Source organism: Myotis nattereri (genome assembly GCF_964212035.1).
Source record: "Myotis nattereri genome assembly, chromosome: 3".
NCBI classification, from domain to species: Eukaryota; Metazoa; Chordata; class Mammalia; order Chiroptera; family Vespertilionidae; genus Myotis; species Myotis nattereri.
Window position 1 is genome coordinate 116177007 of NC_138077.1, and position 26959 is coordinate 116203965.

General features: G+C 41.4%; 1 protein-coding gene across 9 annotated transcripts in view; it reads left to right on the top strand.

Annotated features, from left to right (window-relative positions):
- LIMS1 (LIM zinc finger domain containing 1) overlaps positions 1 to 26959 on the top strand; it is a gene marked incomplete at both ends in the record, with an annotated part of 134550 nt that overhangs the window by 80137 nt on the left and 27454 nt on the right. For 2 of the 9 annotated variants that reach the window (XM_081086174.1, XM_081086173.1), the window contains one exon: positions 20742 to 21008. The exons of 6 other annotated variants lie outside the window; for them this stretch is intronic. In XM_081086174.1, the coding sequence (XP_080942300.1) occupies positions 20821 to 21008 (188 nt within the window). Of the gene's footprint in view, positions 1 to 3460; positions 3568 to 20741; positions 21009 to 26959 lie in introns of those variants that run through there. One more of the 9 variants, XM_081086175.1, reaches the window with a different exon arrangement.

Sequence of the window (26959 nt, forward strand, 5' to 3'; positions counted from 1 at the left end):
TGTGTCCTGTTGTCTTGTTACATCTGTATTTATACCAGTTGATTCCAGTCCTATCAATCTCTATTCCAAAGGTTAGGGTGTTTCTTATCTCCATTCCAGGGAGTAAAGATTATGTAGCTTAAGCATGATTGTTCGTAGTTAAAGTGATTAATTACCCGCCTGGCACTTAGTTAAGGGGTTTTATTCCCTCCCTAACTTCAGGGGAAAATCCCTACCTGGGGAAACAACCTTTCTCAGAGAGGTGACCTTCGTTAAAACACATAGTGCCAAGAAGGTGAGCAAACATATTAAGAACATTATGCCATATATGCCAGGTCCCTTGAAACAGCAAGGATGGACCGGCTCCTGGCATACAGGAACACTGTATTATGAGGGAATAGTTGCTAATCTGGCTGCAGCATAAACCAGTAATAGTAGATTGATACCATGTGTGAATTTCCCTTTCAGAGATTGTGTGGGTACCTGTGTACCCTTTAATTAGTTCTACTTTATAGCACAGTAAAATTTCAAGGTATATTTGAAGGGCTGCTAGGGAAAAGAGAAAGCCTTTTCTTCTCTGTCTCTGTGTTTTCAATGAAAAGACAATATTTAAAGGAGCTTTTCCCAAAGCCCCAGAATTTAAATTTACTCAGTTGTGACAATTTTGTTAGAATTGAAAGCATTGATTTACTGAAATCCCTACTTGTCATTACAGCTATTTTAAAAATTAGAGAGCAGGAATTGTTTCAGTTGGCTTTATTATAAAGCTTGGGAACTTTTTTCTGTTCACATCAGAGAGGAAGGGAGAGAGAGATCGAAACATCAATGATGAGATAGAGTCATTGACTGGCTGCCTCCTGCATGCCCCACACTGGGGACTGAGTCTGTAATTTAGGCATGTGCACTGACCAGGGATTGAACCATGAGCTCCTGGTTCATAGATCGACGCTCAACCACTGAGCCACGCCAGCCAGGATGTTCACATTCTTTTAATCTTAGACTCATCAAAAACAGAATTCATCCCACACAATTAAGTGTTTCCTGTCTTGTTTAACCTTTAGTAGTTACCAAGCTCTTTTTCCTTGCCAGCTGATGCATTACTTTTTAAAACACTCTTTCAAAAATTAAACTCTCAAAGAAATAAATAATAAGTAAATAAAATAAAAATCAAGCCCTCTCATTTACATTTTTCTATACAAACAAGTCGTATTTATTTATTTATTTATTTATTTCGCTAGAGAAAATTTATTTGAACAAGCAAAGAGAAAGTACACTCGAAGAGAAATTTCAAGCAGGCAGCTCAAATAGCTACTCCAAACAAGTCCTGTTGAATATTGAGGTTTCTGTGTTTGCAGTGAATACAATTAACTTGTATTTTATTCATCAGGCATTTATTCTGTTTTGATGCTTAGAGTAAAAAAAATTAAAGCTTGATGGTTGTTTCTCTTCATTTGTTTTTCACCTGTCTTGACAAAAATGTGAGAATTAGACACTTTAAGAATCCTAATTTTGTTTGTATTAGTGTAAACTTTTTTATATATTATACTTCTGTAGGATCCTAGGGTTCCATACAAAAGACATGTAAATCTTCTAAATTACTTCTACTAATATTTGAATAGGCAATATATTTAAAATTCAGAAGTTATGTACCAGAAAGGCTTTCTTTTGCTACTGTTCCTCCACAGGCACCCAGTATCATCTATCAGCTTTTTGTGTCCCTTCCAGGGAAAGAAATACATCTGACACCTTTTTTAAAAAACATCTTTTATCACTAATTAAATCTAGTATAGTAACAAAATAGTAATTTTTTCCCTACATTTTTAAAAACATACATTATATTTTGATGGCAGCTATAGAAAGTTGTCTGTTTTCCATTAGGGCCATAGAAGCAGGGTGACAAATGGTATCCCTAAGTGGAACTAGCTGGCATCTGCATGTCCTGAGTGAAGGAGTAAGATCTACCCTCTTCTTTCCTTGTGGGGTGCCTTAATATTTGTATGTATAATACAGATACTTTTGAGTGAGGAATAGATTGACTTTTTAATTCTTGTTGTAACAGAAAGTTTCAGACCCACTTCTCTGTACTCTTGTTAGGGGGATTTTAGAATGGAAAGAAGCTGATACAATTACTCAGAGAGAACTTACTGGAACCATAAAGTTCAACTATTGGCTAAGAACTTGCCAAGGACTAAACTATGTCTGTGATATTATGATATGTATTGAGTGGGATTCAGTCAGATTGGAGGCGGGATCCTTGCCTACTCTTGCACTACCATCATTTGGAGCTGAATGATAAAGGGGATGGGAGGCCTGGGTGAAAGAGGTGAAGGGATTAGCAGTACAAATTGGTAGTTACAGCATAGTCCCAGAGTACAGCATAGAGAATATAGTCAATAAGAGCGTCATAACTATGTATGGGGACAGGTGGTCCTTGAAATATCAGAGGGGCCAATTTATAAAGTACATGATTTTCTAACCACTTTGCTGTATATCTGAAGCTAATAAAGAACAATATTGAATGTGAACTGTAATTGAAAAATAAAAGAAAAAGAAAAAAGAGAACTTGCCCCATATTATCATCCTCCACTATCCACAAACTCCCCTTACAAACACTCACCCATACCCTGCCCCACCAACCCAAAACCTCCTTTCTAACTTTGTCACTGTGTAGGGTCAAATATACAGATAAATAAATACAGGGGCTGCACAGGCACTGCAATGGTGATTAAACTGCGGTGCACATTTTATGATGGGAGTATTCAATGGGTAGTTGTAGATTTAGAAAATCATTGAATGGAGGTTGATAAGAAAGCACTTTACTTTCATTTATGAATTTTTGAGTGATAGTGGGGGAAAGATACTTCCTTTCTAAAGAGGCTTTAGAGTCTAGTGTGAGAGGGAGGAATTGGACTGTTTTTTTTACAATTCTGTCTTCCCCCCTTTTTAAGGAAAATATCCCAAAGAGCTCATGATGACCAGGCACTTCTTTATACTGACAGCTGCTTGTGAAATGATAATGGTTTCCTAACAAATAAAATAAGGCAGGGCCCTTCTTTAGTTATTACCTTACTGGAGCTTTTTAGCCCAATTTTAATGCAGAATGATGCTAAAAAGATTTATAAAGGAATTGGTGCAATTATTCATAACAGTTAAATTTTGCTTATTAATGAGCAACCCAGGTCATTATGTGAGTAACCCAGGCCACACACCCTTCCTCCCGCCCTGTCTCCTCCCCTCACACACATATACACACCCTCCAAGGTGCAAGACCCAGAGAGAAGGCAAGCCAGGCCTTGCGAGGAGGGCGTGTACCAGCAGAAAAACAGGAAGCTGTGCTTCAGCGCCGGCCTGCCTGGAAGTTTCTAACTCTGGGTCAGGTGTGCTTAGGTTCCGCAGCAGGGACACTCTTTCTGAGCCCTGGCAGCCACACTGCTCAGCATAAATGCTTTAAAGTGTCAATAATTTATGTATAGAGAGAAGTATGACTGAATTACAGCTTAAAGAGCTTTCACATTCAGGTCTCTACAGGAGAAGACGAGATCGCCCTGATAGTTTGAGACTAACTGGGTTACCGGAGGAAGGGCTAAGGTGAGTGCAAAGTCATGGTTGGCTAAAGGTCAAGGCACCATATGACTGCAGTGAGATTCGTGCCTAAGTGGATACAGCAATGGGGGTACACATTGAGAGGATTCCTCTAGGAACCTCTTAGTCTGTAATTAAAGACTGTATTTTATATAATCCCAGATTGTGCTTGATTGGAACTGTGCAAAACTATAATTCCTTTTCCCATTTCTTCACAAATCCTGTAAGTTGTTTTAGCTCTTCCCCAAACCTGTAGTATTTTTATGTCTTTACAAACTATATAATTACCACAGTAATAATTAAAACTGGAAACTATTTTACCCCATTGGTTTTAAGGATAGATTGCTTTGGTTTATTAGAACATGTTTCCGTGAGGAATTTTTCTTTAATTTTTGGTGGTGAGTGTAGTTTGTGGTGTTTTGGGCATCAGGGGGTGTTCATATGGGATTCTTTGTTATTGAAATGGATTTAAGAAAGGAATGTAGAGAAATTATTGCATATAACCTGGGAAGGAAGGACAACAAAAATCTGGGGGCCATTTTAACTATAAAGGTTAAGGATTTTTGTTTTTGAAGTTAATTTGCCCAAAACAACACAATTTTGGTTTTTGTTACAATTGTTGAATTTCTTTTTAGATTTTAGGTTCGGAAAAGCCCCTGCAATTTAAGCTATATGTTAAAATACTGTTAACTGGAAGGGTTTAGATTTTGTTTCTGAAACGAAGAGTTCCTGTTTTAGTGCTGGCAGAAGGTTGCCGTAAAGAGAGACTTCCTTTTCTTTTTATTACATATACTGTCTAGTACTTAATTTATTCGTGGACTCTCAAGTGTTTGAATGTTAAATTTAAATGGTGGGAGGGATATTTGTGTGTGTACTACTGCTCTTTTTCCTATAAATTCATTTTTAGAGTTTATTTTAAATTCTCTATTTAAATTTGATAGGGAAAAATTGACAAGGAAGCTTTTTTAAACATATCAAATTTGTATTTTTCCCATCCCCATCCTCCTCCCCTTTGGCAACCATCAGCTTGTTCTCTATATCTATGGATCTGCTTGTGTTTTATTTATTCTTTTGTTGTTGTTGTTGTTAAATTCCACATATAAGTGAAGTCATAACAGTATTTGCCTTTCTCTGCCTGACTTATTTCAACTTAGCCAGCTATACTACAGGAACTATACTTTGAGAGGGAAACGTTTATTTGAAAATTATCAACTCTTATTACCTTTAAAAAGAATAGTAACATTAAAGAACTGTTATTGGGAGCATTTGAGCTCTTGCTTCCCGACATTGTCCTCAGTTTGGCTCAAACAAATGCTTATGAAAAGTCTCAAAAAAAAACCAAAAACTGTTATTGACCTAACATTATTAGCGTTTTCCCCTGCTATATCAGGGGTCTCTTAGTTACATTTAATGCATAAACTAAGAATTGGTTAGACTAAACAGAACTTGAAAGCTTCAGAGTTTGAAAAGTTATAAATTTTTAAGCATGAGTTTTAGTGAAAATATTGAGTTTTTCTTGCTAACCAGATAGGCTGTTGGAAATTACCTCTAAAATTGACGTTTAGTTGTAAACTCCAATCTACTCTTGATCCAAGAGTGAACAGTTACCAAAAACAGTTTTAATTTTAGATTTGCGGTTCTAAGGAATTTTTTTTTTTTAATTAAGATACGTAAAACAGCCCTGGCTGGCTTGGCTCAGTGGATGGAGCGTCAGCCTGTGGATTGAAGGGTCCCAGGTTCGATTCCGGCCAAGGGCACATGCCTGGGTTGCAGGCTTGATCCTCAGTAGGGGGTGTGCAGTAGGCAGCCGATCAGTGATTCTCTCTCATCATTGATGTTTCTTTCTCTCTCTCTCCTTCTCCCTTCCTCTCTGAAATCAATAAAGAAATATATTTTAAAAAAAGACTACCAACTTCTGAACACCTCTCATTATAAAAAAAAAATAGATACATAAAACACCATTTGAGAACAACCACTTTTACTTATTGTCAGACAGTAGTGAAAGTACACATGTATGCCAGAGGAGGCAGTTTTCATAGTTATAATGACCTTTGAAGCAACAAAATTTTTCCTTTTGTCTAGAGTTTAAATTAAAGGAGGAAGAGTGATTCTTAAGAAGTATTGCTTGTTTCATTAGCTTAAGAGGAAATATTTTTCCATCCATTCTAGTAATGTAGTTTCTTGGTGATAATAGTAGATTTATTACATCTCTTCCATTTCTCTGTCCCTTAATGCAGAGAGAATGACCATTTTCCTTATTTTATGAGTGCAGGGTTGAGCTAGGAAAAGTAGACAATTGACTTTTTATCAATGTAGAGTGGCAAGGGTTTTCTTTCCTACTTGTGTTTTTAGTATTCAGCCAGGTTTCTTGGCTAATAGGAACTGGGGAGAGGAGATTTTTAAATTAGGCACAGCTATTCCAGTGCCACCCAATTAGACAAGTTAGGTCACTTTGTTGAACCTCAGTTTGTTCCTCTTTAAATACCTACCATTATCAGACATCGTTTATCTCATAAAATCCTCACCAACCAATTTAGTAATCTTATAAATAGTGCTTTAGGGTTAATGCCTTTCATGTATTATTCAACTAATTTTTATTGAGTGCCTATTATGTGCACTCAATAAAAAGATGCAGTCATGGATCAGTCATAGTTCCTCCCCTCAAGGTACACCTAGATTTTGGCACATTGAATGTGACAACAGATGCTCTTCCTAGGAGCAGTTATTTGATGTTGAATGTATGTACTATCAGTTATCTTTCATGCTGTCTTGAGTATTACACAAGACCCATTCCTTCTCTAATACCTGCTTATTCACATATTCTTTTTCTTGGTGTGTTTATGGACTCTAGCAGAAAAACTGCCAGAAAATATTTCTCTTTTAAGTTTAAGTAAAAGACTACTTTGAAACATAATACACGTGTTTAAAGAGCACTGTAATAAACATGAAACTAATTCTGGCTTTAAACATGAAATAGTTTAAAACAGAAGCATGTGAAAAGCAGCATGAAAATCACTGACTATATATATTTTTATTTTAAAATATTAAATGTAATCTGAAACTTACTATACTTGCATGCTTTTGTACAATGTATTTGAGGGTTGTATTGTAGCAATTTGTCTTGTTTAAATATAATTGTCACTAGTAGTAGAAAATGTCCTGTGGGCTTTTATCTTAAGTTCTAGAACATGTCCTTAATTTTGGCTAGAATCTGACATGTCTAAGAAGCAGTTGGAAATATTTTTCTTTATAAAGTTAAATGTTAAGGATTTGGATAAAGCATGTGTATTTGTTTATATACATAAATATGGATAGTCTTTGTGTCCCTCTCCTCATAACCTGGGTGGAACTGACATGACTTTCCAGTTTAAGCAGTGGATTCATTAGAGTGAAGTAGTTCACACTCTTGCTCTTTGGGCTCTGACATTGAGCCTCAACTTTACCAGGGTATTGACCCTTTATTCCCTGAAATTTTTATTGACCAAAAATAACATGCAAGATAACATCTATTCTAGCTGTTAAATTATGTTGCCCCCAAACAAAATGTAGTGTTTTTTTTTTGTTTTTGTTTTTTAGGAACCTTAATGAAAAACACACCTGAACAATTCACAACCCCGCCCTTCTTTAAAATTGTTAAAGTCACCTTTGCTGTGCCTTGAATATAAAGGTTCTATAACTAACTGATTTGGGACACCTCAAAATGCAAGTATTTGCTGGTTGGATTGGAAACATAGTTTAATAAAGCAGGGGTTAGAGAACTGTGACCCTTACTTAGGCCCAGTCTGGCCCACTGCCTAATTTTGTATGGTCCACAAGTTTAGGATAGATTTTCCAGTTTTCAAATGTTTTGGGGGAAAAGAAGAGTATTTAACAACATACGAAAATTACACGAAATTCAGATTTCAATGTTCATAAATAAGGTTTTATTATAACACGTCCATGCTTATTTTGTACGTATTGTCTAGGGTGGTTTCTTGCTGCGGTGGCACAGTTGAGCTGTGACACAGATCCCTGTGCCTGCAAAGACAAAAGTATTTACTCTCTGGCCCTTCACAGTAATCCCTGGCCCAGTGCTCTTGCCCCGTTGTTCCCACTCCTCCATCTCCCGTTACAGTTATGATTGATGAAATTAGGGATGTGTCAGTCTTTTGAAATGAATGTGAATCAAGAAAATGTACTTAGGCCCTACCTGGTTTGGCTCAGTGGATAGAGCATCGGCCTGTGGACTGAAGGATCCCAGGTACGATTTCAGTCAAGGACACATGCCCAGGTTGCATGCCCCACCCCAGTAGGCGGCGTGCAGGAGGCAGCCAATAAATGATTCTCATCATTGATGTTTCTATCTCTTTCTCCCTCTCGATTCCTCTCTGAAATCAATAAAAATATATTTTAAAAAAAGAAAATGCACTTAGAAATTTGGATCCCTATGTAAAGTTGACTAGATGAACATCCTTATGCTTTCCTTTTCTGTCCTTTCCCAGTGGAACTGGGTAACCAGGAATGGGAGGAAGTACAAAGAAAAGTGACCTTTACTTCCTGATTATTCAGTAAACCTGTGGGGTACAATATCATGTATCATGTTATGTATCATGGAGGAGTACACTTGAAACCTATATAATCTTATTAACCAATGTCACACAAATAAATTTAATTAATTAAAAATATAAATCAATAAATAAACCTGTGCAGCTCACAACTTTCTATTTTATTTATTTATATTGTTGGCACTATTACAGATATCCCCCATTTCCACCCCACTTTGTCCCCCTTCACTTAGCCCCTCCCCCACCACCACCCTGCCCTTCACCACATGAGCTCATATCTTTTAAGATATAGGATATATAATTTTTAAGTAGTGGGAATGTCCATGACAAGGTTTGAGATTAGAAAACTCAGATCATGTGTTCCTGAATAATACATCACCCTTGATTGATTGAGCCCTTATTATGGGCCAGGCACTGTATTAAGAACTTCTGTGTTTTTTAACTCACAATCCTGTAAGGGTGGAGGAAGAACCTAAGGCTGAAAAGGCGATCATCCTATATAATAAAGAGCTAATATGCAAATGGTCCTCGCACCCTCACACCGGGCCAGGGGACCTGAGGCTGCACTCCCCGCCTGGCAGGGCTTGATGGGGGACCTGAGGCTGCGCCCCCTGCCCTGCAGGGCTTGACGGGGGTGGGACCGGCCGGGTTTGGGTCTTGCATGATTTTGAAGCGTGCACGGGTGGAACAGGGACTTGACTCTGGGTCCCGTGGCGTGCCCCAGACTCTGACAGGAGGGAGATTTTCATATACATTTTACTAATTTTCTTTGATCTCTGACACTTCTATTATAGAGAAAGGGCAAATATCAATATTTCCTCTAATTAATTCCCTTTGTGCATGAATTTTGTGCACTGGGCCACTAGTTGTTATATAACCAGTTCTTGTCTTTGATTCAAATAAGTTAATGCTACGAGTTCAGCTGAGGTTGGAATTGGTCAGCCTAGGATATACATTTCCTTGCATATCCATTTTTGCAGTTTGTTGATCATTTTCTGGCCTTTTGACTGAAAAACCAATGTTTGTATTGAAATTTTTGAAATAGAGTCTGTTAGACAATTAGGGGGATAAAATTGCTACTTTGCCATTTTTGTCTGTTCTCATTCATTATTTAATGGTTCAGTGAGAGCACATTTAATTTTCCTAGTTGGTCACATTGCACAGTTAACAGATTTTTTTTCTCTTTGGTACTGAACGGTATCAATTTGTTAGTGTTGCTTTTGTTAGTTTGTTTGTTTATTAATCCTCACCTGAGGATATTTTTTCCATTGCTCTTCAGAGAGACTGGGGGGTGAGGAGAGGTAGAAAGAGGGCTGTGAGTAGAGGGAGAGAGGTGAGAGAGACACATTGACTGGTTGCTTCCTGCAACTTCAACCCAGGTACGTGCCCTGGGAATCAAACACCTGACCCTTTGGTTCATGGGCTGATGCTCTAAGCACTGACCCACCAGCCAGGGCAGCAGTGTTGCTTTTAAATGGTAGGAGTACTTTCTTATATGTGTTTCAGAGTATAATCCACATAGACATACAATATCATATTCACCCATGAAAAAGAAAATCCTGCCATTTGTGACAACATGGATGAACCTTGAGGGCATTATGCTAAGTGAAATAAGTCAGACAGAGGAACACAAATATTAAATATAGTATGGTCTCATTTATATGTGGAATCTACAAAAGCTAAACTTATAAAAACAGAGTAGCATGGTTATGACCAGTTTGGAGGAGTGTGCAAATTGGAGAGATGTTGTTTTAAAGGTACAAATTTGGGACTAGTTTAAGAGATCTAATGCTCTGATTGGTGTTGCTCGGTGGTTAGAGCATTGGCCTTTGCACTGAAGGGTCTCAGGTTCAATTCCATATCAAGGGCACATACCAGGGTGGCAGGTTCAATCCCCTGCCCCATTGGTATGTGTGCAGGAGGCAACCAATCGATGTGTCCCTCTCACATTGATGTCTCTCTTTCTTTCTTCCCCTCTCTCTCTCTCCCCCTTCCTCCTTCCCTTCCACACTCTCTAAGAATCAGTGGAGGAGAAGAATTAAGATAGAGGGGTAGGTAAACTCAGTACTCACATCCTCCAACAGCCACATCACAGTTACAACTAAAATGCAGAATAGCCATCTTCAGAACTGCCTGAAATCTGGCTGAATGGAAGTCTTACCACTAGACAATTAAAGAAGAAAGCACATTGAGACTGGTAGGAGGGGTGGAGATACGGACTGGGCTGGTCCGACACCCACATATGACGTGGCTGCTAGACTCTGCTTTTACATTTAAGCCCAGTTAGGTACCAAGAGTCCTTCTTGGTAGGTAACTTCTTTTTCAGGGTCCACAGGGTTAGATGGCTCTTTTATTTATATTTAGTCCATATGATTTTACTTTATTTGAACTGTTATCAGAATCTCGTCATTTAATTTGGTGAACCTTGAGAAAGAAGACATCTACTAAGAAAGGCTCCTGGTGGCTAACTGAGCTCAAATTTTAAAAACCAGAGTGTAGCAGCCATTTCTATACAGGGGCCTCTCATGCTGTATGCACTTCAGGAAGAAGCCTGCACTGAACTGTCTACCTGCACTGTGTTCCTGCATCTGAACCAGCCCTTAAAAAGGAGTTTCTGGAATCCTATCTCAACAAATAGAACTGATGCTTTCGCCATCTAATTGGAGCTGTGCAACTATATCCCCGTCAACATCTTTACCAACCAATCAGTGCAACTCCATTCTCCATTAGGACAGTGCATTTTAGACCAATCAAATTGTGAGGATTTGGCGTCCTTATTTGCATGAGGACAGACCAATCAGGGACCAGAGGTAGGGACTACTGTCTACAATTCAGTCCCCCTCTGGTTCTGGGAGCACATTTTCCCTTTCCATGGTAGATTAAAGACTGCATTTCCCCAACTGAGCTGAAATATCAAAGCTGTCTCTCCAGAGCAGACCAATACAGAGCAGACCATTGAGCAGAGCAGAGCTGTCTAGCCTGAAAGGAGCCTGGCCCCAGGGTGGCCTCACAGCTGTGCTATTTTCACAGCTGTGCTGCATCACAATTGAGCTGTTTTGCACTGAATAAAGTTTCCCACTTCACTTGCCAAAATTGTGGATTCCTGTCCATCAGTTGACAGTTTGATTTCTTACTAGATTCTATGCTCTTTGAGAACTGAATTATTTTGTTCTGTTTTCCCAGCTTAGAAATTTGACCTAGTGCCAGGTTAGTTTGATGACATTTTTGTGTTCTGTTTTACTCTTTACTGTGTTTGGTTAAAGCAGTGGTTCTCAATCTGTGGGTCACGACCCCTTTGGCGATCGAACAACCCTTTCACAGGGGTCGCCTGAGACCATCCTGCATATCAGATATTTACATTATGATTCATAACAGTAGCAATATTACAGTTATAAAATAGCAACGAAAATAATTTTATGGTTGGGTCACAACATGAGGAACTGTATTTAAAAGGCCAGAAGGTTGAGAACCACTGGGTTAAAGGCTGGAATCGAAGGGTGGGGATAGGCACAGAGTTGTGGAAGTTTGCTGTACTACACTGAAACCCACTCCTGATGTCAGTTCTGTTTATGAAAGGGTTAGAGCAGGGTGTCCTTGCCCTGTAGTCAGGAAGGTTTAAGTTTCATTTTATATTACTTGAGTCATTAAATATTAACATACATATGTGCGAGTGCCTCATAACAAAACATAACTGACTCCCTGAGCTCTATGGTATGAAAGCCTTTTTCTTGATTCTTTCGTGCACATTCTTCTTTAGAAGTAGTATTTTTTGAAGGTTTGTGATTGAGTTGGGAATTAGATAGTAGCTCTAGACTCTGTGGCAGAGTAGAGGTGAAGCACTACGAGAAGGAACAAGAGGTGTCCTCAGGCATCCAGTCACAAAGACAGCTCAGGGGAAGTCTGTTAGTTACTGGCCTGTTTGGGGTGACAGATATTCTTCTATCAGGATGTTGGTGAAGGGAGGGAAAGAATGTCTACAGGGCTAGTTTCTGTTCTCTATTATGACAGCTTCCATCTTCCACACAAGCATTCACTTTTTTGTGACTTTCATGTTAATTTATCACTCCTACTGTTACCAGGCCCTGCACTGGTCTGCCTTGGGCTGACCTGCAGTGTGTGGGTTCTTGCCTTCATACAGGAAAGATTTGTCAACGTGAGTCCAGGTGATTTTGAGAGTACATTTATTAAAGCTGGGGACAGTGAAACAAAAAAAGCTCAGGATAGAAGAAGCAACAGGAAAGCCTAGGCTTGCTTTGACTTTTTAGAAATGTAGGAAAGAAGTGGGCCATGCTTGGCTGCTGTTAGTTCACTGAGAAGTAAATGTCACAGTGACAAAAGTGAACGAAGGAGGGGCTGCTGTCAGCTCACTGGGAAGTCAGAGAATAAGGGGGCCTTGGAGACAGGTTCAGGGGGTTAGCCCAAGGTGAGCTGCTGCTGCCCATTGCTTCCCTGGTTGCAAGTCTGATGGGGCCCTTTGTCTTGAGGCTTTTTATCTTTTCTTGGAGAAAACGCTGGGAGAGGTCTCAGGTGAGGGTCATAACAGAATATTCATTAGCTTCACAGGTGTGTCCTTCAATATGTTGATTTATCAAAATGTTCGTATAGATGGGTCATGATTATCTTCTGGTTAATTTCCTTTTTAAAGAACATCATTGAGAGAGAATCATTGATCAGTTGCCTCCTGAACGCCCCCTACTGGGGATTGAGCCTGCAACCCAGGCATGTGCCCTGACTGAGAATTGAACCATGACCTCCTAGTTCATAGATCGACACTCAAACACTAACCACACTGTCTAGGTCAGCCGTGGGCCGTTTGAAATGAATAAAACTAAAAAAAAAAAAAGACCGTACCCTTTTATGTAATGATGTTTACTTTGAATTTATATGAGTTCACACAAACACTCCATTCATGCTTTTGTTCCGGCCCTCCGGTCCAGTTTAAGAACCCATTGTGGCCCTCGAGTCAAAAAGTTTGCCCACCCCTGGTCTAGGTTGTACTTTTATTTTATAACCTAATCCTTCATTCCTAACTAGTTTCAAAAGCAGACACAATTGTTTTAAGTGGCTAAGTGAAACGTGTTTCATGTTGAATAAAGGGCCTATGAGGTTCTAAGAACAGAGTCCTGACTTTAGCCTCTTGTATCTGTCTGGGTTCGATTAGGAGAGAACTATATAGTAATTTGAATGAGTAAGGTTTAGTATAAAGATAGGAAGAATTGTCAACTCTAATAGGAGGCTGAGGTAATAAAGGATTGGCTAGTAAGACGTAGAACATTCAAGGTTATAGGAATAGCAGCTACATGGAGCTGAGATAGAATGTCACGCCCCTGCATGCACACACTGTGGAGGCTCTCAGAACGGCAGAGAAGTTGCTATGGTGCCAGGCCAGTGAAACTTGCTACAAATGTCAACTTGTAGGAGACCCTCCCTCTGGGGTACCAGGAAGGCAGTTCCTGTGAGGTGTCTCACCAGACGCACTCCACTACAGAACTGCTGAGAGTGGGGGAGGGTCAGTGTGCTGTGGTCTGCCACACACCGTAAGAGTCTGAGGCCACCTGCTGCAAAACCACCAGGGAAGCTGCCTGCCCCTGGCTGCTTCTGGTGCCATGCCTGTAGGAACTGGACCACCGACAAAGCTGTGTGTGCTGCAGGAGGCTAGTGCAGAAGAAAGCCCTATGCTCAGGAACTTGCCAAGTGAGCACATGGGACCAGGATGCAAAAACATTTCCTCCAACAGGTCTCTTCAGCGCCCTCTACTGAAAAGCCCCAGTGCAGCAAAGGAGAACAACCACTTGCACAGAGCAGACAGTAACTGTAACTGGCACACCAAAGATGTTCCAGTAATACTTCATCAAGAAAATGAGTGGGTCTATCTGCAGTCATAATTATCATGCTTTTATATATTACTAGAGGCCCGGTGCACGAAATTTGTGCACAGGTGGGGTCCCTCCACCTGGCTGGTGATCAGGGCCAATCAGGGCCATCTCGCCCAGTCCCGATCAGGGCTGGTGGCCGGGGAGAGACTGTGGGAGGGCTCCAGGGTGTGTCCAACCCCGTCTCGCCCAGTCCCGATCAGCCGGACCCCAGCAACAAGCTAACTTACTGGTCAAAGCATCTGCCCCCTGGTGGTCAGTGCACATCATAGTGACCAGTCATCATAGCGACCAGTCGGTTGACCACTCGGTCAGACACTAAGCATATCAGGCTTTTATATATATAGATTGTAACTCATGGCGTGGAATGCTTGGCATGCACTTTTTCTCCAGCCCCTGGTCTTGGAGACCTCATGTCCTTCCAAGGCTCTGCTCACCCTCTTCAGTTGCCACACGAAGTAAATTGCATTGTGTGCCTGGAAACCCTTTGCAGGCTCCATGGGTGTGTCTTTACTTCACTGCAGTTCTGATTACCCCAACACAAGGAGAGACACCCTCATTATCAGGTCACACCATCGTGGTAAGACCCCTGCTCAGCCTACTGCAGCAGTTTTAACTAGGCCATGGGCCGCCCTAGATGGTTTGGCTCAGTGGATAAAGCCACTGCCTGTGGACTGAAAGATAACTGGGTTCAATTCCGGTCAAGGACACATTCCTGGGTTGCGGGCTCTATCCCCAGTAGGGGGAGTGCCGGAGGCAGGAGATCGATTCTCTCTCATCATTGATGTTTCTGTCTCTCCCTCTGCCTTCCTCTCTGAAATCAGTAAAAATATACAGTATTAACAAAAATAAAAATAGCCCTAGCTGGTTTGGCTCAGTGGATAGAGCACTGGCCTTCGGACCAAAGGGTCCCGGGTTCGATTGTGGCCAACGGCACATGCCTGGGTTGCTGGGTCAATCCTCAGTAGGGGCTATGCAGGAGACAGCCGATCAATGATTCTCTCTCATTGCTGATGCTTCTCTCTCTCTTCCTTTCTAAAATAAAAAAATATATATATTTAAAAAATAATAATAGATAAATAAATATAACTAGGCCATGAATCAAACATTGCCACTCTCCATCCAGTCCCCTTATACCCTCTTTTGTCTTTGCTCCCCGCCCTGCCCCCCCCCCCCCCACACACACCCTACACACACACACACACTCTGATGGGGTCTGTAAAATGGGGTCAGGATTTCTACTTCAAAGACGATATTTCTGCACAGCCCTCCTTCCCTGCCCATCTCTGTTCCCAGTCCTGTGGGGTCTCTCCCTCCTTCCTCTCCATCTAACTTGGTGGGCCCTGATCCCCCCCCCCCCATCCCCCTGTGACCTCCTGTCTGCAGCCTCCCCCTTTCTCCTCCAGTGGCTGAGCTCCCCAAAGGTGGGGCGGGGCGGGGCAGGCCTTGCGGTGGTGCGGAGCTGCGCAGGCCAGCCCAGACAGGGCCTGGAGGAGAGCTGGGGTGACGGGTCAAGAGGAGGAGGAGGAGGAGGAGGAGGGAGGGAGGGAGGGAGGGAGGGAGGGATGGACGTGGAGCCTTTCCCTTGGGAGAGGCACCGGGCTCCTCAGCTGCCCCGACCCAGCAACTTTTCTAGGCCCCTGCGTAGCTGTCACCCTCCACTCCTCGCTGCCTCCCGCTTCCTTTCAAGTTTTGGACTCAGTTTCTCTGACTCAGCCCCGCCCCCCTCTCTGCTGTGTCACCACAAACCCAAGGCTGCCCCTTGGCCTTGGGCAGGCGCGCCTGTCCTGTCGCCCATAATGGTGCTACCCACTCTCCTGGAGTAGTTAGTGAAACTTAACAAATACAACTTAACAAATACAAAGAAGCAGCTCTGAACACCACAGGCTGCAGAGGGCTGTGCAACCGGGGCTCGGGCCAAACTCTGGGAGCTTCCTGATGGCTCTCACCTCACATCTCCCTTTCCAGTCCAGCCCACCAAACACCCACAGCAAACTAACCTCTCGGTTGGAGCATCTGCCCCCTGGTGGTCAGTGCACGTCATAGCGACTGGTCGAGCGGTTGAACTCCCAGTGGAACTTCGGTCGAGGGGACAATTTGCATATTAGGCTTTTATTATATAGGATTGCCAGATTTTTTAGAATATGGCTTCTTGAGAAGAGCTAAAGGAATTGAACAAAGAGTTTCCCACCTAACCCTATAACCTGCTTTCAAAAACCCAATTTCCTCCTGTGACAGAAGATGGTAAGCTCAATGGGAAGAGAGAAGGGCTGAGGACAGGAGCCAGAATAAGAGGAGAAACATGCAAAAGACACATGGGATAAACTGAAGACCTGGGGTGTGCTGGACACTATTATACTGACAGCCATAGGTAGCAGGCCTCCTGTGGCCTCCTCTCATTTTCACTGCTTGAGGTCACGCATATGGGAAAAACTAAGTCATGGTAGCTAAAATAATTCCTTGACTTTCTATATACACTTAGTGAAGCTTGAAGTTAATGAAAGAGGAGGAACTTTTTAAAAGTTAGCAAAATACAAATTTCAGTTCTGCTTAATCCTGTCCAATATTTTCAAATGTTGCTTAATACAGTAACATATACATGAAAGCATGTCCTATGTTAAAAAGAAAACAAGTGGGAATGAAATATATGTATGTTTAAATTTGAAAGGATTGTTTTTACTTGACTTGAGTAAAATGTTTTTTCTGTCCTTCCATACTGAAATTCTCGTTTTCGTTTACCTTATCATTGAGGAAAGTAGACCTCACGTTAAACTTAGTCAAGAAATAAAAACTCCTGACTTCCCCTACCAATTTAGCTGAAGGTCAGTGCTCAGTGAGCTGTTCCTAGCTGAGTCAGAACTAAATTAAGGATATAATTAGAGCCAGAAAACTTGGTGCTGGCAGCCACCACAGTGTCTGAGGAGCTCACGGATACACTAGAAGAGTTTCCCTGTGGGCATTCTCTTAAGTCAACACTCTTTAGCTAATAATACTGTTGTATATTTGAAATACAAGTCTTAAACTTGTCTATTTGGTCAGGACACAATATATCTTTTTGAAATGACGTTTAGGGGTGAGAATATGTGTTAATAGGTCACAATACAAATGCCAGAAAGAAATTATTTGAATAACAGGAGCTGCTACAGAGACATTTGCCAGTAAAGATGTTTAAAAATTAAAAAGTTGAACAATCTATGAAAGATAATTTTCAGAATGTTTTTTCAGTTGACCAAATACTGCTTATTTGAGTGACCATGGGATGGAGATTCAGTGAGAGAAAATTTGTGAGAGAGCTTATAGATTTCACACTGTAGGGATGATAGTTAAATTAGTTGCCTTTACTTGGAGGAGGAAGTCCTCTGAAGTCCATGAGCTCCATGGAACTTGTCTGAGCTCCTGCAGAAGGAAGCAGCTCACCAGCACTTGTCCACATGTTTTTTTGGATGTATCACCCAGTACTAGGGATGTTTGATCATCATAATATTAAAAGTAATTCTGAGCAGTCACCTTGCAACAATCCTGTTTTTATTTAAAATCATATATTTTTTTAAATAGTGATCAGATGTTAAAGTGCTTATCTATAGTTGGCAGAAATATCAGTGAATCTTCTCTGACTTTTATAAATTTTCTGCAGTAAATTACTTTTGGGCTGAAGGAGGTGGGGAAATTAAACATCAAACAAAATGATGGTCCTGTGAGCTCATATTTTACATACTTGGGGCTTGCAAAACTGGGGCTGCCCCATTGTTCAAATTCTTTGTTAGTTTTCTGCTATTGATGATTTGGGCTTTTCTGCTACACGTTCTGCTGCTTTCTTAGCCTAGTGTTGTACCTGCCTATGGTGGGTCCCTTCTGTGATGAGAATGTCTTTCTGCCCTTGAGGCAGGCAGCTAGTTGCAGTCAATCAGGTCTGCTGTGTTCGTGTGGACGGGAGGGGTCCCAACCCTTGAACTCTTGTTAAGTTTTCTCTGCACATGATTCAGAATGTACCTGAATAAAAACAGTTGCATGGAGAATAGAAACACTGTGTTTTAATTGTTGGTTTTAGGACTAAAAGTGTGCCTTCTAGTTTACATACTGAAATATTTCAACCTGAAATTGAAATATTCACTCATTTTTTATGAGGGGTATGAACATTTCTTAAAATACCACAAAGGTTGGGGTGCTAGAACTCTTCTGTCTCCAACACTAAAAATAGTCTAACTTTAGGTGAGTTTCCTTTGAAAGGGTGTTACAATGAAGATGGCAAATCGCCTTCTCTGATCACAGCCTCCTTGTCACTGCTGGATTGGTCTGAGTATTTGAGATGAGATGGAGCTGAAAAGGGCAGTTGATAGTGTATAGGGATCATTCACTCCCTCTTCATTTGTGTTAGGTGCTAAAGTTTTTCACTTAGTCTCTTCAGTTATTTCTAATATACTCTAATGGGGCCCAAAAGGCTCTTCCTTGCTTTAATCATGATCCTGAAAAGCAATGCCAGTGGAATTCAGTTTTCTTCATTTTAAATTTGAGCTGTGCACATTATTTCACTCTCACTGTCTCGCCCCTGTTGTAATGAATACTTACTTTTTGCTTGTGCAATCAGGAATTGGGAAACAATTTGAACAGACAGAGCAAAATGTCATATTCATTGCAACTCCATATCCTTTTCTCACCCGCTTTTGTCTATTTCCTCACCGTCTGTAAAAAGAAAACTGCATTTGCCCAGGAAGCTGGGAAACAGGAAAGAACTTTCCAGCTCCATTATCTTTACTTGCATGTTATGATTGTTTTGTTTTTAGTAACAAGGAAAAATCAGATTAAATTTTCCATGTGAGTGGGATTGAGAATCACGGTGAAAGTAATTTATTTTACCATTGGTAATTTAACCAAGCCATCTCAACAATTTGAATACCCCAGCATTCATGGAAGCCTTCGATTGACATTAGAGATGCTTCATGCTGTTAGTTAGGTTGTTGCCAAGTGTTTGGTTTAGCCATCTCTCTGGAATGGCTACAACATGTAACAGCCTTGTTCCTATATTAGAGTCCCCTGGTTTTGTTTTTTTTGTGGTTTGTTTTTTTTAAAATATATTTTATTGATTTTTTACAGAGAGGAAGGGAGAGGGATAGAGAGTTAGAAACATCGATGAGAGAGAAACATCGATCAGCTGCCTCCTGCACACCTCCTACTGGGGATGTGCCCACAACCAAGGTACATGCCCTTGACCGGAATCGAACCTGGGACCTTTCAGTCCGCAGGCCGACGCTCTATCCACTGAGCCAAACCGGTTAGGGCTAGAGTCCTGTGTTTTAATGGCATTTGCTCAACATGTTCACCTTGGGTTTTAAAAATCACATAGATGAAATATTTGGTAGTGATGTACATAATTCAGTAGTTGCTATTTGAGAGAATTTTAATTTAGAAATACCAGTTATTAAAAAGTTGATTTTTAAATTTGGCAATGCTCATGATTATATCCCGGGTTTAAGTATTCAAGTTCCCGGGATTAACTGCAGTTTATTTTTGTATGATAGGTCTAAAAACGTTATTTACCTCTGGCTGTGTGTTGTATCAGTGGAATTGGTTTGGGCTGGAACCATGGGATTTCAGAGGGGTGGTGCACCCTACTGTAATCCCCCAGATTACAGTAGGACCTAGCAGGTAGTCCCCCAGAAATCCCAAAAAAGGAAGAAATCCCCCAGACAGCCCTGAGCAGTGGAATTGGTTTGGGCTGGAACCATGTGTTGTATCAGTGGAATTGGTTTGGGATGGAATCTGAAGCTCTGCAGCACTCTTTGTGGGACCCAGAGTGGTCAGCTTAACATCAGAAACGCTGTGTGTGGCTTGGCATCTAACAGGCTGTTAGGGGCACTCAGCAAGGGTCCTAGTCCTACCTGCTATGGTTTGTATCTCTCCCCCAGAATATTTTGGATCTGATGGTGTTTCTGGCAGGAAAATGAACATGATTTACAATCACTGGACCTAATACAAATTAAGGACTGTAAAGAATATTGTAAGGCAAACAAACAAATAAGAACCTGACAGTTCTACATCCTCATCATCTTCTCTGCTGACATCATTACAAGACCTGTAATATGGTGTAATAAGACATGCCAGTGGCATCCTTATTCGTGATAAAGACCAAAAAATATTAGCTCACCTAACTTACAGGATTAGCTGGGCATCAGATACAAAGAGTTCTAACTAAATTCCAGCTCCTGTTAACTCTTGCATACATCCATTCACTGAATACATTATTGAACTCTTAGTATGTGCCACTTGTGAGGAGAGTAAGTTAAACATAGTTCTTTATTGCACTAATTCAGAATCCTGGGGAAGGAACATAGGGCACATCTGCAAGTATGGCCTGGGCATCGGGATGCTCCTCAGAGTGTGCCAGCAGTGCCACCTCACCAGGAGCTTATCGGAAACAGAATTTCTAGGAGTGGGGGATGACATGCTCTCCAGGAGAGGCGTATGCTCACCCAGGCTGAGAAGCACAGCGTTAGTGTTGTTGAAGCCCAGCAGCAGCCAGCAGCGTACATGGCTATTTCTTTCTCTGGAGGCCTGCCAGACAGCCCTCGCTTCCTGTAGTAGAGATTACAGCCCATTGGAAGCTGTTCAGCAAAGACTGTGTTGCTATTTTTTTGTGATGTTTTCTAGAGCTTCCAAAATGCCTCTGTAAATCAGGACTTTCTTTATTGCTGGAGCTCTTAATGTGAAGGTCAGCAAGCCTGGGGCTGACGTGTGTGAGGACAGTGGGAGTGACCCTGGCACGGAAGAAGGGGAGGCCTGGACATTGTTTCTCTGGTCTCCTGTCCCGCTGCTCTCTGCCCTGGGCTCCAAGCTCCAGAGCACCCATGATGGCGTTCCCGAGTAGGGTGCACCACCCCTCTGTAATCCCAAAAAAGGAAGAAATCCCCCAGACAGCCCTGAGCAGTGTCCGCCAGGCTAATGGCAATGAAGACGAGAGGGCTGTATCCAAACTGCAGCGCAGGCAGAGTGATGTCAAAGTCTACAAGGAGTTCTGTGACTTTTATGCGAAATTGTGAGTGTCTCCTTTCCCAGAGTTCCTTCTTCCAGATGTCTCCTACGTGGGCTCTGAGCAGGGGCTGCCAGGGTGGGGCAGCAGGCTCCAGCAGGCAGCTGGGTTGCCTGGTCATGTACACTTGTGCTGGCTGAAGTGCAGATGTGAAGGAAAATGCTACCGTTAAAGTCATAGTAGTGATAGCTTTGTCTTCAGCAGGCTCCTGATAATAGTACACTTCACTGTGTAGTCCAAGAGGGAGGTCTATGGTTTTCATTGATAGAATTATAATAGAAAATTTTTATACTCTAAAACTCCCCACAGATAAGGGACAGGTTAGGAAATTGAAAAATGAGTTACAGGCTGCTGATAAAAATACAGACTTTTGTTATGTTTAACAATCAATTTAAAGTATGCTAAGTGGGTTTCTTAATACTGTCTCTAGGATAGTGGTTCTCAACCTTCCTAATGCCGCGACCCTTTAATACAGTTCCTCATGTTGTGGTGACCCCCCAACCATAAAATTATTTTCGTTGCTACTTCATAACTAATTTTGCTACTGTTATGAATCGTAATGTAAATATCTGATATGTAGGATATATTTTCATTGTTACAAATTGAACATAATTAAAGCATAGTGATTAATCACAAAAACAATATGTAATTATATATGTGTTTTCCAGTGGTCTTAGGCGACCCCTGTAAAAGGGTCTTTCAACCCCCAAAGGGGTGGCGACCCACAGGTTGAGAACCACTGCTCTAGGGGAATTGAAGGAATAGAAAAGGATGTTGTGTAACTTGCAAATATATATATCATGCAGTTAACCCTAGGAGTTTGTCTAATGCATATTATTAAATGGGTTTTAGCAAACAGTTTATTTTTTTAAATAGTATGGAGTAGTATTTAGACCAACTCATGCAAGATTGTTTGACCTTATACAAATTGTAATCTTGGAATTATTGCAAATTCCCAATTAGTCATTTGAGAGTTAAGGAAGATTTGACTGACCTGATTTTCTATTTCCATGAATTCATTCTGTGTGGTATTGCAACAGATGTCATTTTCACAACTCATAAAGAGTTCTTTTTAAGCATAATTGGGCAGTTATAATTATACTGTAACTAAAATGCTTGGTGAACTCTCAAGATGCTTTTGGGATTTATACATTTTTTTGTATTTTAACACCAGAAAATTTGTTTCACATATACTTTGGTAAGTGAGGCACTTAAATAATGGAACACTTTATGATGTTAAGCTTTCTGTGTGTGCCTGATTTTTGGAAATAGATCAGCTGAAACAGCTGTGACTAGCCAGTTAGTTATGAAGATTTCATACTAAAGGCATATACATACATATATGTAATAAACATATATCTATAGCCCTGGCCGGTGTGGCTAAGTGGTAATATAGCCTCAGTTGTGCACCAAACAGTCATGAGTTCGATCTTGGCCCTGTGAGTGAGGCAAGCAATCTATGTGTCTTTCTCACATCAATGTCTCTCTCCTCTCCTCTCCTCTCCTCTCCTCTCCTCTCCTCTTCTCTCCTCTCCTCCCCCCACACCCCTGCCCCGCCCTCCTTCCCTTCCAGGCTCTCTAAAAATCAATAGAAAAAAATTTTATATATATATATATATGGAGAGAGAGAGAGAGAGAGAGAGAGAGAGAGAGAGAGAGAGAGAGAGAATCTGCCCAGTGTATATATTCATTGCCATCAACACTTGTGTTGAAAAATTTTCTGAGAAATTAATTTATTATAGCTAACCAAATGACAGTATATCATTCATGACTTTAAAAAAGTAACTTTTATTATGTGTATTAAATCTAAAAGTCAACTCTTTAAAAAGTACATATGTCAATGTAGATTCATCCATTATAACAAATGTGCCACTTGGATGTGGGATGTTGGTGATGGGGGAGCTGTGCATGTGTGGGTCAGGGGCCATATGGGGAATCGCTGTTCCTTCCACTCAGTTTTTCTGTGAACCTAAAACTGCTCTAAAAAATAGTCCATTAAATAAGCAATCAAATAAAAACATAGTGCCAGAGGATCAAAGTCAGAAAGAAAAGGGAAATGTAAAGAGTTTAGTAGGTTAGTGAGATTATTGGAATTTTTTTCCTGAAAATTTCATCTAATGTACTGTTTCTTTTCCTTATTTTAATGAAAAGGAATACTTAAATATATATATTATATTATTTCTAAAACTAGTTTATTTTTCCTGTGGTAAAAGCAAACAAACCACTATATGCTTCTTTTTATAATGATTCTACCTATTTTCTAATTCTAACTATTTGAGTATTTTAACTTGAATGTAAACAGCAATTTTCAACCTTTTTCATCTCATGACACATATTAACTAATTACTAAAATTCTGTGCCAACCAAATTTTGTCAGATTGGCAAAAAAATATACATTTTTTTTTGCCAGTCTGACAAAAACATAGGTATAATTTTGATTCCTTCACATTGGACAGCTATTGTTGTGCTGGCTGTAGTCTTATTTTTATTTGATAATCTTTTATTTATTTACTAGGACCCAGTGCACAAATTCGTGCACCTTGAAAGGAGCTGTGGGCCGCGAGGCTTCAGTGGGCACAGGGGCTGGTCTCAGCCCATCCTCCGCGCCCCCAGTCCCCTGTCTGCTGGCAGCCCTGCTCCCACCACTACTATTCCCACACACTGATGGCACTGGCCCCACTCACACCTGCTAACGGCATGAAGCAATTGGGGCTGGCGCCAGCATCGGGTGCAAGCAGGGCCTGCACCATCAGCAGGTGTGAGCAGCAGCTGCTGCTCCTATCACCCCTCAGGAGCAGGGGGAGGTGGAGAAGCCCTCAGGTGTGATTGGGGCTGGCAGCCGCCACTCACACCTGCTGATGGTGCCAAGCAATCGGGACTGGTGCCGGGTGCCAGCAGCAGATGTGAGCAGCGGCTCTGGAGCCGGTTGCAGGGGCAGGCAGAGCAGTTGGTGCAAGAGACTGCTGCTGGCCCCAATCGCCCCTCAGGAGCAGGGGGAGGTGGAGAAGCTCTGAGGGGCGATTGGGGCTGGGCCCGGGAGCTGTAAGCAGGGCTGGCGCCAGCAGTAGGTGCAAGCCCTCAGCAGGACCACGGTGCATGAGAGCAAAGAATTTTCAGTAACCACCAGAGGCTTGCCCCGATGACAGCAATCAGCATCCTGCCTTGGTCTGGCGCCCCTGCTCACGTGCTCCACCATTCCACCGCGGCCAATGCTCACCATGTTCCACCACTCTGCTGCCTGATGCCAACGTCCGCCATATTCCACACGTGCCCCATGGTGGTCAGCACACATCATAGTGACTGGTTGTTCGGTTGTTCAGTTGTTCTACTGTTTGGTCTATTTGCGTATTAGGGTTTTATGTATATAGATTTAATCCTCACCAGAGGATATATTTCCATTGATTTTTAGAGAGAGGGAAAGACAGAGAGAAATATCAATGTGAAAGAAACACATAGATTGGTTGCCTCCTGCATGTGCCTCCACCAGGGCCAAGGCCAGGGAGGTGCCTGCAACTGGAATTGAACCCAGGACCCTTTGGTCCACAGGCCAGCGTTCTACCCACTAAGCCAAACCAGCTAGGGTTTATTTGATAATATAAGGGAAAAGAGATCAGTGCCCCTGACTAACTAGTTAGGTACTGCATGTTTCAAATTCTTGTAGCACACTGGTTGAAAATTGCTATTCTATAGTACATACATCAATGACAAACATTTTGACCTTGACCCTTGAGATTTTGTTTTATCAATATTTACTGTATCAGAAAATAAATATCTTAAGTATTTATTAGTTCACTTAAAACATCAATTTCAGCCCTGGCCAGTGTGGTGAAGTTTGTTGGACATTGTCCTGTGCACTGAAAGGTTGCTGGTTTGATTCCCTGTCAGGGCACATGCCCAGGTTGTGGGCTGGATCTCTGGTAGGGGACATGCAGGAGACAGCCAATCGATGTTCCACTCTCACATTAAAGTTTCTCTCTCTAAAAAAAATCAGCTGAAACCGGTTTGGCTCAGTGGATAGAGCGTCGGCCTGCGGACTAAAAGGTCCCAGGTTCGATTCCGGTCAAGGGCATGTGCCTGGGTTGCGGGCACATCCCCAGTAGGAGATGTGCAGGAGGCAGCTGATCGATGTTTCTCTCTCATCGATGTTTCTAGCTCTCTATCTCTCTCCCTTCCTCTCTGTGAAAAATCAATAAAATATTTTTAAATAGTAATCTTGTGCAATAGTATTAATAAACATTAATATTAATTTTTAGTGACAAAAATAAGTGTTTTTAAAACAAGAAACACTTGGTGGGAAGTATAGCACTGTGTTACATTTTTGCAAATATCATTAACCTCTGTCTTAATAAAAGACAGTTTCTCATAACTGCTTCTGCATTCATCCTGTTGTAACGTATTGTTTTCTATAAAATCTGCAAAGGAAAGGTGGTGTTCCATAGAGATGTGATTGGAAAAGAAGGACCTTTTGAATATCTAAAAGGGTCACAGTGGGCCCTAAATTTTGAGAACCACTGAATTAAGACATTCCAGGATGGTCTTATTTTCTAGCTTTTTTGAAATTCCATTAAAATCATTGAGAATTTGGTGAATCTTTTGAAAGGGTTTATAATTAACTAGAGGCACAAAATTTGTGCAAGAATAGGCCTTCCTTCCCCCACCTGCCAGCACCGGCTTTCCTCTGGCACCCGGGACCCAGGCTTCCCTCGCAGCCCTGGCTTTGTCAGGAAAGGTCATCCGGAAGGATGTCCAGTCTAATTAGCATATTATGCTTTTATTACTGTAGATAATAATGCTTTATATTTGAGTAGCATCTCCTGGTTTTCACAGTGGTTTTATATACTTTTTCTTATTTCATCTTCAAAACAGTACCAAGAAGTATCCAGGTAGGTGTGGGCTTACCATGCTTCATCCTGGGACACCTGTGGATTAGTCAGGAGAAAGGAGGAAGCACAGCCCTTTCTAGAGCTTTGCTAAAACTCCCACAGTTTGTCTGGCTTATGGCAAAGCCAGGTGAAGAAGGGAATTTTACAGATTTTTCTTCCTAACCCACAACAATTTTGAAATGACAGAGTAGAAAATTTATTTTAGTGTGAGGTGTAGGCAAGGTTTGCCAAGTAGTTAGGCTGCCTCCCTTCCTCCCTTTCTCCTTTTTGGGGGGGACTGGGGTGGGTGGGAAGGGAGTTAATTCTGCATTTAATCCTATGAAGTTAAATTGAGTGTGATTGTTATGAAGTTATAAACATGGTACTGAGTAAGTTATGGCAAAGCTACAAAATAGGAATACTGTTCTTTGAAGCATTTGGGGGAGAAAGGCAAAGTTGTCTTCCATTGGGGTGGAGTGAAGGTGAAACAAGGTTATGTGTGAAGACATTTGTTAAACAAACAGCAAAACAAGGCCTTAATCTGTCTGTGAAATGGAGACTCTCCTTCCACCTGTCTCACAGGGTGGTGGTGAAGATTCAGAACGTTGGCAGGAACTTGATCAGATGGTCAGAAGCTGCACCAGGGGACCAGACACAGAGGTGCAACTTGTGCTCTGAGTGGGCATCTGAAAATAAACTTACCAAATTACAAAGAGTGGCTTAGCTTAGCCTGTTTAGGGGACCTTCTTCACTTGGAGGCCTTTCAGAAATAAAACATTTCTTTATGTGAAATTCAGGGAAGCCATTAGAGAATAACTAATTGTCTGATTATATGCCTTATTATATCCTCTTCTTGCAAACTGCACAATGGTTAGGTGGAACTTGGGACCACTTATTGAATGCGTCCTGTGTGTTTCCAGGTATAGTGGAATGGTTGGCGAGGAAGTTACCAACACCTTGGGCTCACCATCAGTGCTCATTTGACTGCCTGGTTTTACTTTCCCCATCAGCAAAGTGTGGTGGTGTCCCTATAGTATGTTCTCAAGTGTTTTAAAATTGATATTATAATATGATTGTGATTTTATTAGTAGGGGA